At 42.7% G+C, this 11,255-nt stretch overlaps 1 protein-coding gene across 4 annotated transcripts in view; it reads left to right on the forward strand.

The window, feature by feature from the left end:
• Dnhd1 (dynein heavy chain domain 1) overlaps nt 1-11,255 on the forward strand; it is a 62,664-nt gene continuing 51,409 nt past the window's right edge. For all 4 annotated transcript variants that reach the window (XM_031387751.1, XM_031387755.1, XM_031387753.1 and 1 more), the window contains exons 1-5: nt 1-473; nt 693-1,494; nt 4,832-4,993; nt 6,133-6,336; nt 6,420-6,530. In XM_031387751.1, the coding sequence (XP_031243611.1) occupies nt 410-473; nt 693-1,494; nt 4,832-4,993; nt 6,133-6,336; nt 6,420-6,530 (1,343 nt within the window). In that variant the 5' untranslated portion in view covers nt 1-409. The remainder of the gene's footprint in view (nt 474-692; nt 1,495-4,831; nt 4,994-6,132; nt 6,337-6,419; nt 6,531-11,255) is intronic.

Here is an 11,255-nt window from a genome sequence, read left to right on the forward strand (position 1 = left end):
TAACAGCTGGGAGCAAGTGGTGTAGTTGAGTCCTCTGTTCTGGCTCTGCATCTGCCACCCTTGCCCTCGGTGGCTCTGGTCTTCCAGTGCCCAGGGAAGCCCCTCCCACTGGCGCGCCCGGAGCTATCTTTTGCCACTTCTTTCCTCTAGGTGACTGCATCCCTAACCAGCAGCCGGCTTTGCACTTGGATCTTCTCAGTCTATGGTGAAGGCTTCAGGTGACGGGAGCTTTGCTGCCTTTGAGTGACAACCCCTTTGTGTCTCCTTTTCAAGGAAGTTGCCAGCCCCCACTCCGAAGGTTTCCTGATGTGAACACAGTTTTTCCAAAGATTTTGCAAGCGTGTATCGGTCTCTGTGTTAAGTGACTGGATCTGAGTCTAAGTTCATTCAGTACAGGGAGCGCTCTACAATGAAACCTCATCCACAGACCAGTCCCCCTTCCCTTCCCATGCCTTCTACATCCTGCAAGCCAGGTGAGACGAGGCCTTGGAGGGTGGGAAGGAGCTCCTGGGTAGGGAGGGCGCCCTCTTGGACCTGTGCTAGTCCTTGACAGCGAGGGGCTCAGTAAAGGCCCTCTACTGGTCTTCCTATGCCCTGCAGCTCTATATCCATCCTGCTCTCCTAACCCTACTGGCACAGCCCAGAGCCTGACCTTACCCTCCCCCACCCTCCCACCCTGCTGGGTCACACAGGTCAGACCCAGAAGTCAAAAGCCTGGAATTGGCATTTGGATCCCGAGCTGTGGGCACGATCAGTTCGACAGCAGTTGAATACCTGTCTCCGCTTTTTTCTGGAAGAGAAGAACCCATGGGTTGATACTCTTCAGTCTGGGCTCGCTGGATGTAGCTGCAGCGGACAAGTACACTCTTGGGACTGTCAAAAGAAACAGGAGGATCTTAAGGCAGTGGTTGAGTCAGAGCAGCAGACAATGCTGAAGCTGCTGCTGTCTGAGCTTCAGTCTCTGTTCTCGGCTGTGATGAAGGATGGCAGTTGTGAAGCTTGGCACTATCTGCATGCAGTACTGGGCCTATTGCCTCCATACCGTGAGATGCTAGCTGGTCAACTCGAGTTGCTGCCCTTCCTGGAGCAGCTGTACTGCTGGGCACCCAAGGTCAAAGCGTGGCTTAAGCTGGACCTGCTAGATGCCATAGAAAAGGCCTTTCCCCCAGACAGTTCTTTGTTACATAGTTCTTCCCATGTTGACTGTGGTCCCTGGATGAAGAGAGTTCATCGAGGGCCCCCATCCTCAACATGCCCTTTTGTGAAGGCCCAGTGGAATCGGCAACAAAAAAAGGAATTGGCCACGTGGCTACGACCATTGACACTGCCTGAGCTACAGCACTGTCTGGGCATTGTTGGTGCTGAGGTGGCCCTAGAAGAGACCCCATGGCTGGACAGCCTTAGTCTTTTGCCCTTGGCACTGGCTACAGACATCCCTGTACAGTATGAAAGCAGTGAGATTGAGCATGCAGAAGGGGAGCCTGCTGGGAGAAAGTGAGTGGCCTGGTCTGGGATTTTAAGTAGAAGAGATAAAATGAATTAGTTTAGGTGCCTGCAGGGCCACTGGCTTCTTGGCTTCTTATGGCTCTTCAGGATTAGCCCACCTCTAAAGTGAGCTGGACTAGGCTGCACCTTTCTTTTCACTTGCAAAAACAAAGCTAATGTCTCAATGCTAATCTATAGGGAAATACTGAAATCAGTAGCAGCCATTAGGAAGCCAAGACTTAACCTTGCAGTTTCCAGTCTTCTCAGATGGTGTCAGGAGCTTCTTTGGGGTTTATATTCTTGGTCATTTAAATTTTCTGAAACATACTTTAGGGCATATATTGTGCTGGTCCTAGGAACTATAGATGGGGTCTTTGGTTACTCTAGAGAGTGCTTGTCTGACTGGTCTTCCTCCACAGGTCTAAGGCAAAGCACTGACTCTGTGAGTTGACTTCCTGATCCGACAGTATGGGTGGCCCCTTGAGTATGATCCCCCAGTCTGGCTTCCAAAATCCTAAGATTTCAGAATGCCCAAAAGATCCCTTCTAAAGATCCCTTCTAGGAGTTCTTTTATTATAGGAACTTCTTCCTAGCTCTGGTCCGTTCCCCCCCCCCACCTTTTTTTTGTAGCTTGTCTATGATACATTCACTGTCTTTGGGGAAAAAAGCTAACTTTGCCTATAATCAAGCATGACTTACTTGCTCAATTTTTGCTCTTAAATATGGTGGGCTCAATTTGTGACTTTTTTGTGAACTCTCAGATCCCTAATGGTGGCCAGTTTCCTGGAACTATGAAGGAAGGTGTCAAATGTCAACAATTTGTCTTCAATCTTCTCAGCCAAGCTTCTTTCCCACCCCTAGCATAGGCCCAAGTCTAATTTTTCTCCCTTGGGAGACCTTAACAGAAATGGCTATAGGCTGATATATTAGGAAGGAATCAAGTTCTCATACCTGTATGAACGTGGCAGTCGTCCCCTGAGGTCTAGGTAATACAGTTTACTCTTCTCCAGGATTGTCTTCCTAGGTATTGGTTCATTTAATAACTTAATTGCTACTTGGATGCATCCAGATGCTGGGAATGTAAGAAATGAGTCAAATAGACTTAGTTCTTTCCTTTGAAGTCTTACAGTTTGGTAAGGGAGACATTAGGACAAGTCAGTAGTATATTAGTATACAAGTAAGGTATAATTAACAAATTGTAGTAAGTAGTATAAAACAAAAGGCTGTTGTTGGCTATTGCCTGTTGTACTCTTGGTGGGATGGGATTGGGAAGGACGGGGGGTGGGGGGAAAGGGAGAAAGGCAGGGGGGAGGGAGAGGGAGCTTGAACAGTAGGAGTAGAGAATTTGGATAGAGATTAGATTATTAAAGTGGGTTAGGAGGTAAAAGTGTGTCAGTGGGGCAGCAGTTAGTTGTACTACATGCTGCTGTTTTGAGTTTTGTGCTGAGGAAGCTAGATTGTAGTGTGCATTTGGAAATGAATGGGAGATAGTGGAAATGCCATTTTACTCTTCATCAACACCAGCTTGAAAGAGAAAAAGACACTAGGACTAGAATTTGAAGTAATTCTGGCATCTAGATGAGACTCTTGTTAAAGTAGAGGGATATTTTCAGCCCTTAAGATACAGAACCTGAGATGTAAGTACTCTGTGTTAAAGTATCTTTTATTCTCTTGTTGTACTTGTTGTCTGGGAGGCTTACTGCCTCGGTCTGCTAACTAGGCCTAGTCCTGGAAACTTCTAGGCTCCATACAATCTTATCTAGGGCTAAAACGTTTTCAGCTTCTGAGACTTGCTGAATAAGTTCACCCTTTCTCGTTCTTTCTGAGCTCTGACTGGCTGGTTCAACTCAACTGTACTGGTTCTAACTCCTCTCCAAGCTGACTGATTCAGTCTTGCCTCTCTGGGCTTCTTCTGAATTGCTCTGCTTGACCTCAAACTAGCTTTGGCAGTATGTTCTAATCTTCCAGCTTCTTCTCATTCTCTGGCTCATTCTGTCTTCACCTGTGTCTAGCTTATTAACTCTCTGCAACCTGTTGCTGTTCCATGATCCTGGTAAAACTGCCTCTCTTCCTTTCCCTTAAGCAGCTCCCCTTTCCTCTCTCTTCTTGTGAGAGTTGGGCATATCTTATTTTGTCAAATCTTTCTCTGATTTGTCACTTTGTCTGCTACTCAGTTAGATGTCACTTTAAGACATGAGTGCTTCCTTTTACAAACTAACTTTACCTTCATTGTTTGGGATTAAAGGTGTGTACTAAGGGCATGTCTCTATTCCAGCCAGAGAGATTAAAGGTGTGATCAAAGGACTAAACCACATCACATCTAGAAACAGGTTTTTTCTGTAAACGACACAATCTTGGGGTTCAGTGTGATCAAATATCCTACAACACATCTGTACTTGTAGACTAAAGGAATCACCAGATTATAGTAAGAGGAAATTATATGGGGACCAATAAGAAATACAGCATACACATGAGAAAGTAGCCTTCCAGAAAAAAAAGGGCACACTGTCCTCCAGACTGGGTAGACAGTTTGGGAGAAGGCAACTGAAACCAAAGGAGTTAGTTCCGAGCTGAGAAGCTCAATTTGTTCAGGCAAAGGAGGAAGGATGTGATGAGACTGGGGCTAGGCAGGGCTGAGCATGCAGTTAGGTTTAGTAGCTTGGGGAGCTGGGAACAATAGTTGTTTATACTATGATATCAAACGGAGTGAACCCAGAATTGAGACTGGACAGTAGGGATCATTCAGGAACCAATAGTTTTAGTTTTGTGACTATGTGACCTTACTACTAAGAAAATACATTTTTCCTTTTTGTCATACTAGGGATCAATCCTGAGTCCTCATGCATGCTAAGCAACTGCTATACTACTGAGCCAAATTTTTAGTTCTATTTGTACTTTTTATTTTGAGGTAGGGATTTACTAAGTTGGTTATGCTGACCTTGAACTTAATGTTCTCTTATGATCACAGATATAGCAGTTAATAGGACTTGGTCAAATATTAAAACCTATAAGCTGGTACAATAATGCCTTCCTATTACTTTATACAATGTTATATAACATTGACTGCAGTAATCACAACCAGTCTAGTAGAATCATTTATCAGAAAGAAGAGTTTTTCATACCCAGATTATAGTTGACTATAATTGACCAGCATGCATGATGGACTGCAATTGCTCAGTATATGACATCTTTAAGAGTAGATTAGACTATCTAGGTTCTGATAGTGCTGTGTCCTCTTAGGTGCTTGATCTAGAACTCGCTTTCCATGGTTAGCAATGGCAAGGTTCTCTTCTAGGCACTGATCTCTTTGTTCTGCCTTTTCTCCCTAATTTGTCTTGTCACGCAGATCTCAGCTTTCGTCTGAAGCTCCTGAGGAGAAGGCCCTCAAGAAGAAAACCTCTAGGACTTCCGTCTTGAGAAGTCAGGTGAAATCCCTTCTGAAGAGAGACTGGTCCCAGAAGAAGATCCACTTCCTTTATCTCAATGTGGCTTCTGATCGGCACTTTAAGTAAGGGCCTGGCTCCAGGGCATTTCCACAGCCCCCACCAGTGCCTGGCCGTGCTACCTTCTAGTTTTTTGTCTCCATGCCTATCCAACCTCTTCTGCTTGCTGTCCACACACCTCTCCTGCCTCATGGTTTCCAGCTGTCTTCCCTCCTCAGCTTCCTCTTTACTCACCGGATCCTCTTTGCCCCACTTGGCTTTTCCGAGTTCTTGCCTGAATTGTGCCTTTCTTACTTTTGCTCTTTATTCCTTTGTATACAGAGGAAAACATTTATTTATAGCCTCAGAAGCACATTTAATGCTGACCTTATCCAACTCCAATGCAAGAATCACATGTTGAAATCTCAATATTAGGGAAACTTGGTCTTCCAAAAGCATCCTGATTTTAGACTAAACTAAAATGTTCTTTCCCTGGACTTCCACCTCTTTGTATTTTGTTTTTGTCTTTTTGTTTTTTGGTTTTTTTTGTGGTTTGTTTTTTGTTTTTTGTTTTTGTTTTGCTGCTGAGACTATAAAAACAAGCCTCCAGATTCCACATCAGTTGCATTCATTCACTTTCTCCCATTAGATCCAAATCTTTTTTTCTTGGATGGAACTTGGGGACTCACAAATGCTAGGTGAGCGCTCTACCACTGAGTGACACTCCCACCTTAATTCCTCTTTCCATCCTTCCCTCACTGACCTCCCTCACAGGCTCTGATAGCTATGATTAAAACACCCCTAACCCCACCCCACGCACAGATCAACATCTCCAAAATGTCCATGTGTCTTAAAAAATCAAAGTATCACAATGGAAGGATTTTTAATTTTATCTTTTCATAAAATAATATTGCAGCTTAAATATGATGATATCTTAATTTTTGTGAGGTGACCTGTATCTGAAGATAAGGCCTCGGAGCAGGCTGACAGGCCAGATGCCACATTTCTCTTTCTTTTCATCTATCTTTTGCTAAAATTGATGCCCATTCAATCATTCTAGCTTGAATACTATTCTGGGTTTTTCCCCATTTCCACTTTCTTCTGCCTTTCTTTCTACCTCTTTTTTTCTCCCTATCCTCCTCTTGTCTCTTCAGGGTATGTGTACAAGTTCTTTGGTTCTCACTGATCAGACTTGGATTTTGTTGTTGTCTTTTAATTAAAATAGCCCTTACAAGCTGGTGGCAGTGCCACCAGACAAGGTGAATCCCGAGCACTACATCTTCTCTCCCTTTGGGATCCTGCATGTACATCCTGTGGAGGGCAGCGAGGCAATGACACTGGGCACTTGGCACCGCCACTATGCTCTCTGGCATGAGCTCCAGTGCATCCCGTTCTTTAAGAATTGCCTCCTACGAAAGGCGTTGAACTGGTAGGAGATGGCGGGGTGGTCTTGGGTGGAGTGATGGATAAGGGAAGTATGAAAACAGATCGTCACTCACCTCTAACTTGTAGTTGGAAGAAAAATGTGAGGTTGTGTAGGCTGCATCGGATCCAGACTTTCCTGAAGACTCATCTGCTCTTGGCTATTCCTCATTTTGGAGTCGGGATGCTCCATATTAGCAGGTGAGGTATTCCAAACACAACTGCCATGGACTTTTAAATGTTCAGTCCTGGGTATGATGGTGCATGCTTGTAGTCCCACTTCTCAGAAGGCTCAGCAGTAAGATCAAGAGTTTGAGGTTGGCCTGTGCTGCATAACAGATCCTATCATGTTTTTAGTTGTTTGGGGGTTTGGTTTTTGTTTTTGTTTTGGTGTACATATGTGTATGTTGCAGTGCTAGGGATTAAATCTAGTGCCTTCAACATACTAGGCAAGTGCTCCACCACTGAACTACATCTCCTGACTTCAAAATGTCAAGTTAAGATTGAAAAAAAAAAAAAAACACAAAGAAAAAAACTCCCTAATTTTGTTATCCACAAATAATCTCTAAGACCACCGTATTTTATTTTTCTAACTAGTCCTATTGCATATATAAAATATGATCATATGTTACATGCTGTTACACAACCAGTATTCTAAATGTATCTCCATATAATTACATGCTCTTTTATACCAACTTGTTCTAAATACAACACAATTAATTACCAAGCCTGTGGGTCAAACTTAGGTATTTAAATCTAAAAACTTTTTTTTTTTTTTTCCTGGAGCTGAGGACGGAACCCAGGGCCTTGCACTTGCTAGGCAAGTGTTCTACCACTGAGCTAAATCCACAACCCTTAAAAATTGTTTAATCTCTCCTCATTTCTCTCTCAAACACACCCACACTCTTTTGATCACTTCTTTGCCTTTCCTTCCTGATGCTTCAGGTATATTCTGTGATAGGAGATGCAAGCTCAAATGCCCAGGGAGCCTAAACTGGAGATACTACAAGAATATAGTGATGAGATGGAAAACATTAGAGATCGCGGCACTGCAGCCTGAAGATGGCATCTGTAAAATACAGTCACTTCTCAGTTTCAGCAAACTGACACTGTAGGATATAGGTCTTATATGATCAGTTTACCTTATTTTTTAGAATTTCCTAGACATCTACATTTCATGGTCAAATTTAAACTTTCAAAAATTAAATATAGTATTTTAGTTTTGTGTGTGTGTGTGTGTGTGTGTGTGTGTGTGTAAGTCAGATAACAACTTGGGAGAGTCCGTTCTTTCCTTCCATTGTGTGGGACCTGGGAGGTCATCAGGCTTAGTGGCAAATGCTTTTACCTACAAAATCATCTTGCCAGTTCTAAAAAATGTTAACTTTTTAAAATTTGAACACTATTTGGGGTCAAATTTTAATTAAAAAATGTGAGGTTCAACTCCTAGCAATACACACTGTAAACTTTTCAGTCCGAATTTGGTACATTGCTCACCAGTTTGCAGCCTCTTTACGCTGTTACTATTCTCTAAACTTGCCTAGTCATCAAAATGGTTTTCGTTTTTTTGCTTGGTTGGTTTTCTGTTTTGTTTTTCTGGTTGTTTTACTTTGTTTTTGAACAGGGTCTCCTATAACCCAGGGTGGTCTGTAATTTGCTCTCCAACTGTGATCGTTTGTATATGCTCAGCCCAGGGAGCGGCACAATTAGAAGGTGTGGCCCTGTTGGAGTAGGTGTGCCACTGTGGGTGTGGGCTTTAAGACTCTCATCCTAGCTGCTTGAAAGCCAGTATTTTTCTAGCAGCCTTCAGATGAAGATATAGAACTCTCAGCTCTGCCTGCACTATGCTTGCCTGGATGCTACCATATGCCTTGACTGAACCTCTGAACCTGTTAGTCAGCCCCAATTAAATGTTGTCCTTTATAAGACTTGCATTGGTCATGGTGTCTGTTCACAGCAGTAAAACCCTAAGACAGAAGTTGGTACCAGGGACTGAGGTATTGCTGTGATAGGCCTGACCATGCTTTTGTTTGGAAGAATGTGTATTTTGGGACTTTGGATTTGGAGAGCAGTGGAATGCTTTAAATGGGGCCATTCTAGTATGGAAGACTTTGTTGCTGAGAGTAATTTGAACTGTGCTGACCTGGCCCAAGAGGTTTAAGTGGAGAATTTCAGTATGTGGCCTAGAGACTGTTTTTGTGGGATTTTGGTGAAGAATGTGTATGAAGAGTCTAGTCCAGGCTAAGGTAAAGAGATTTATATTAATTACACTGACAAAGAAAATTTCAAAAAAGTCAGGGCAGAGACTCTGTTCTCTTGTTAAGACTCATGAAGAGCATTTTGAACAAGCATAGTAAGCTTAGAAAGGAAGAATATAAAATATATGGTATTAAAGGGTTACCAGGAAGTGAAATGGAGCTGAATCCTGCGTTCAAGGATATTAAATTGAATTAAGGCAGTAGTGACCTTGGGGTAAGATCTCACCCAGCTAAATTTAGGTCCAGGCATTGTAGTATAAACCTTTAATCCCAGGAGATAAAGCTAAACAGGTCTCTTGAGTTCAAGGCCAGCCTGGACAGAGCAAGTTCTATGTGAAGAAAAGCTTATGTCCAAGTTTGGTGGTACACAATTTTAATCCCAGCATTGATAAAGTAATAGAACAAGGGGAGGGGTGACTGGAGAGATGGCTCATCAGTTAAGAGCACTGACTGCTCTACCAGAGGTCCTGAGATAAGTTCCCAGCAACCACATGATGGAACACAACCATTTGTAATGGGATCTGATACCTTCTTCTGATATGTCTGAAGAGAGCCACAGTGTACTCACATACATAAAATAAATACATTTAAAAAAAAGAATAGCTATACAGAGAAACCCTGTCTCGGAAAAAAAAAAAAAGATAGAACAAGGTAGGGCATGTTCCAGCTCTGGCTCTGGATTTAGAGTTAAAAATAGAAGGGACTACAGGGACAATTGATGCTGGTTAGCTGGAGCTAAGAAATTACTGGTTATTAAGAAGAGACCAGCATCACTGAGGTCAAATCTGGAAAGTGTTTTCTTAGAGCACAAAGAAGCTGTGTTCCAGAGACAGCCAAGGTTTTACCTTGTGCTGTTGCTGTACTTGGTAATGTTTAAGAGTCACCAAGGTTGTACTGGTTTTGAAGGCATGAAAGGGTCATGAAAAGCAGCTGAAGCTTGCCACTGTGAGAGTCATGGAAGGTCATTGGTGAAAGTACAGCCTCAGTTGCAGTTGATGGCCCAGGACTGAAGGGGTCCTGCAAAGGATTTGAGGCTTGGCACCATGAAGAGAGCCTATGAGAGGCTATAGGTAAAGCCTAGGTGCAGCAGAAGACCCCAGTGTATTGGAGATACCAGTACCATAGGATGATCACCAAGAACAGCAGAAGCAGTGGAGTGGATCAACTTGAGCTTAGAGTGCTACAGGGGGCAGAGCTGGAGTAGTGATGCCAGCTCTTTGGTGGAGCCCAGAAGACCATGTATGGATCCCAGACATTGAAACAAGAAGCTGTAACACTGAAGTTGCCTTGGAGATCCTAAGATGTTCAAGATGCCAGAACCGTGGGTTATCTGCTGAGGAAAGCTGCTAACATGGAACGGAACCAGCCCAGGAGAAAGAAGTTTGTTGCCGTCAACAAAGATGAAAAAGCAGTTGGAAATCTGCAGGCTGCTTTGATATCAGACATGGAGATGCAGAGTTTGAAGTTGGCCTAGATGGTTTCCTGTCTTGCTTTGGGACTTATGGTTAAGTGCTTGGATGCATCTCAGAAGAGACTTTGAACTTTGGGCTTTTAACACTGTATAGACTATGAGGACTTTGGAAGTTGGACTAAATTTATTTTGCATTATGCTATGTTTAGGTGTGGCCTCCATAGACTCATATGTTTGAACAAGCCTATGGGGGCCAGGGAGTGGAATGTAATGGCTTGTATATGCTCAGCCCAGGGAATGGCACGATTAGAAGGTGTGGCCTTGTTGGAGTAGGTGTGTCACTGTGGGTGTGGGCTCTAAGACTCTTATCCTAGCTGCCTGAAAACCAGTATTATTCTAGCAGCCTTCAGATGAAGATATAGAACTCTCAGCTCTGCCTGCACCATGCCTGCCTGGATGCTGCCATGCCCTTGCCTTGATGATAATACACTGAATCTCTGAACCTGTAAGCCAGCCCCAATTAAACGTTGCCCTTTATAAGACTTGCATTAGTCATGGTGTCTGTTCACAGCAGTAAAACTCTAAGATAGGAGGCAAAGGCTAGCTTTGAACGTCTTGTCTCAAGCTCCTAACATCTAGGATTGCCAGCATATGCCCCCATGCCTGTTGATGGTGTAAGTCTTGGATGGACTGATAAATGTCTGAATCTAGATCCTGAAAACTAGAAATTTACTCTCTGAGCCTCAAGTTAATAGTCTGCAAACTCCTGTAAGGATTTCAGCCACACAGTACTAATAATGAGAACTAAATGAGATTATAGAAATAACATCACATAGGATACCTTTTAGGGGGTCCACAATAGATACCACATATTCACCCTCATCTTAAACATCCTGTCTACTTATTGAGGGTTGTTCATATTTTTCTTTTTTTTTGCATGAATTTAGTACATGTTTATTCAGATGTTTTTTTCACATAGCATATTTCATAAATATAGGTAAAGATTACCTTTAAAAGCCATTGAGATCCTCATTGCATGGGATAGGAAACTAGGTATGCTCTATTTACTTCTGTAATTTATACTTTCTAACACAATAGTTACTAAACGGAGAAAATATGATGAATGTAAATTTAAGAAAATATATTTTGAAAGCACAAGAAATTTCTTTATGCTTCACATAAAATTTCAGTCTTTGATTTTTTTTACTTTAAAATGGTATAATTTTAAGAATTATTTGTACTGGCTTTTTTTTTTTTTTT

The sequence above is a fragment of the Mastomys coucha genome, unplaced genomic scaffold, assembly GCF_008632895.1.
Source record: "Mastomys coucha isolate ucsf_1 unplaced genomic scaffold, UCSF_Mcou_1 pScaffold21, whole genome shotgun sequence".
NCBI classification, from domain to species: domain Eukaryota; kingdom Metazoa; phylum Chordata; class Mammalia; order Rodentia; family Muridae; genus Mastomys; species Mastomys coucha.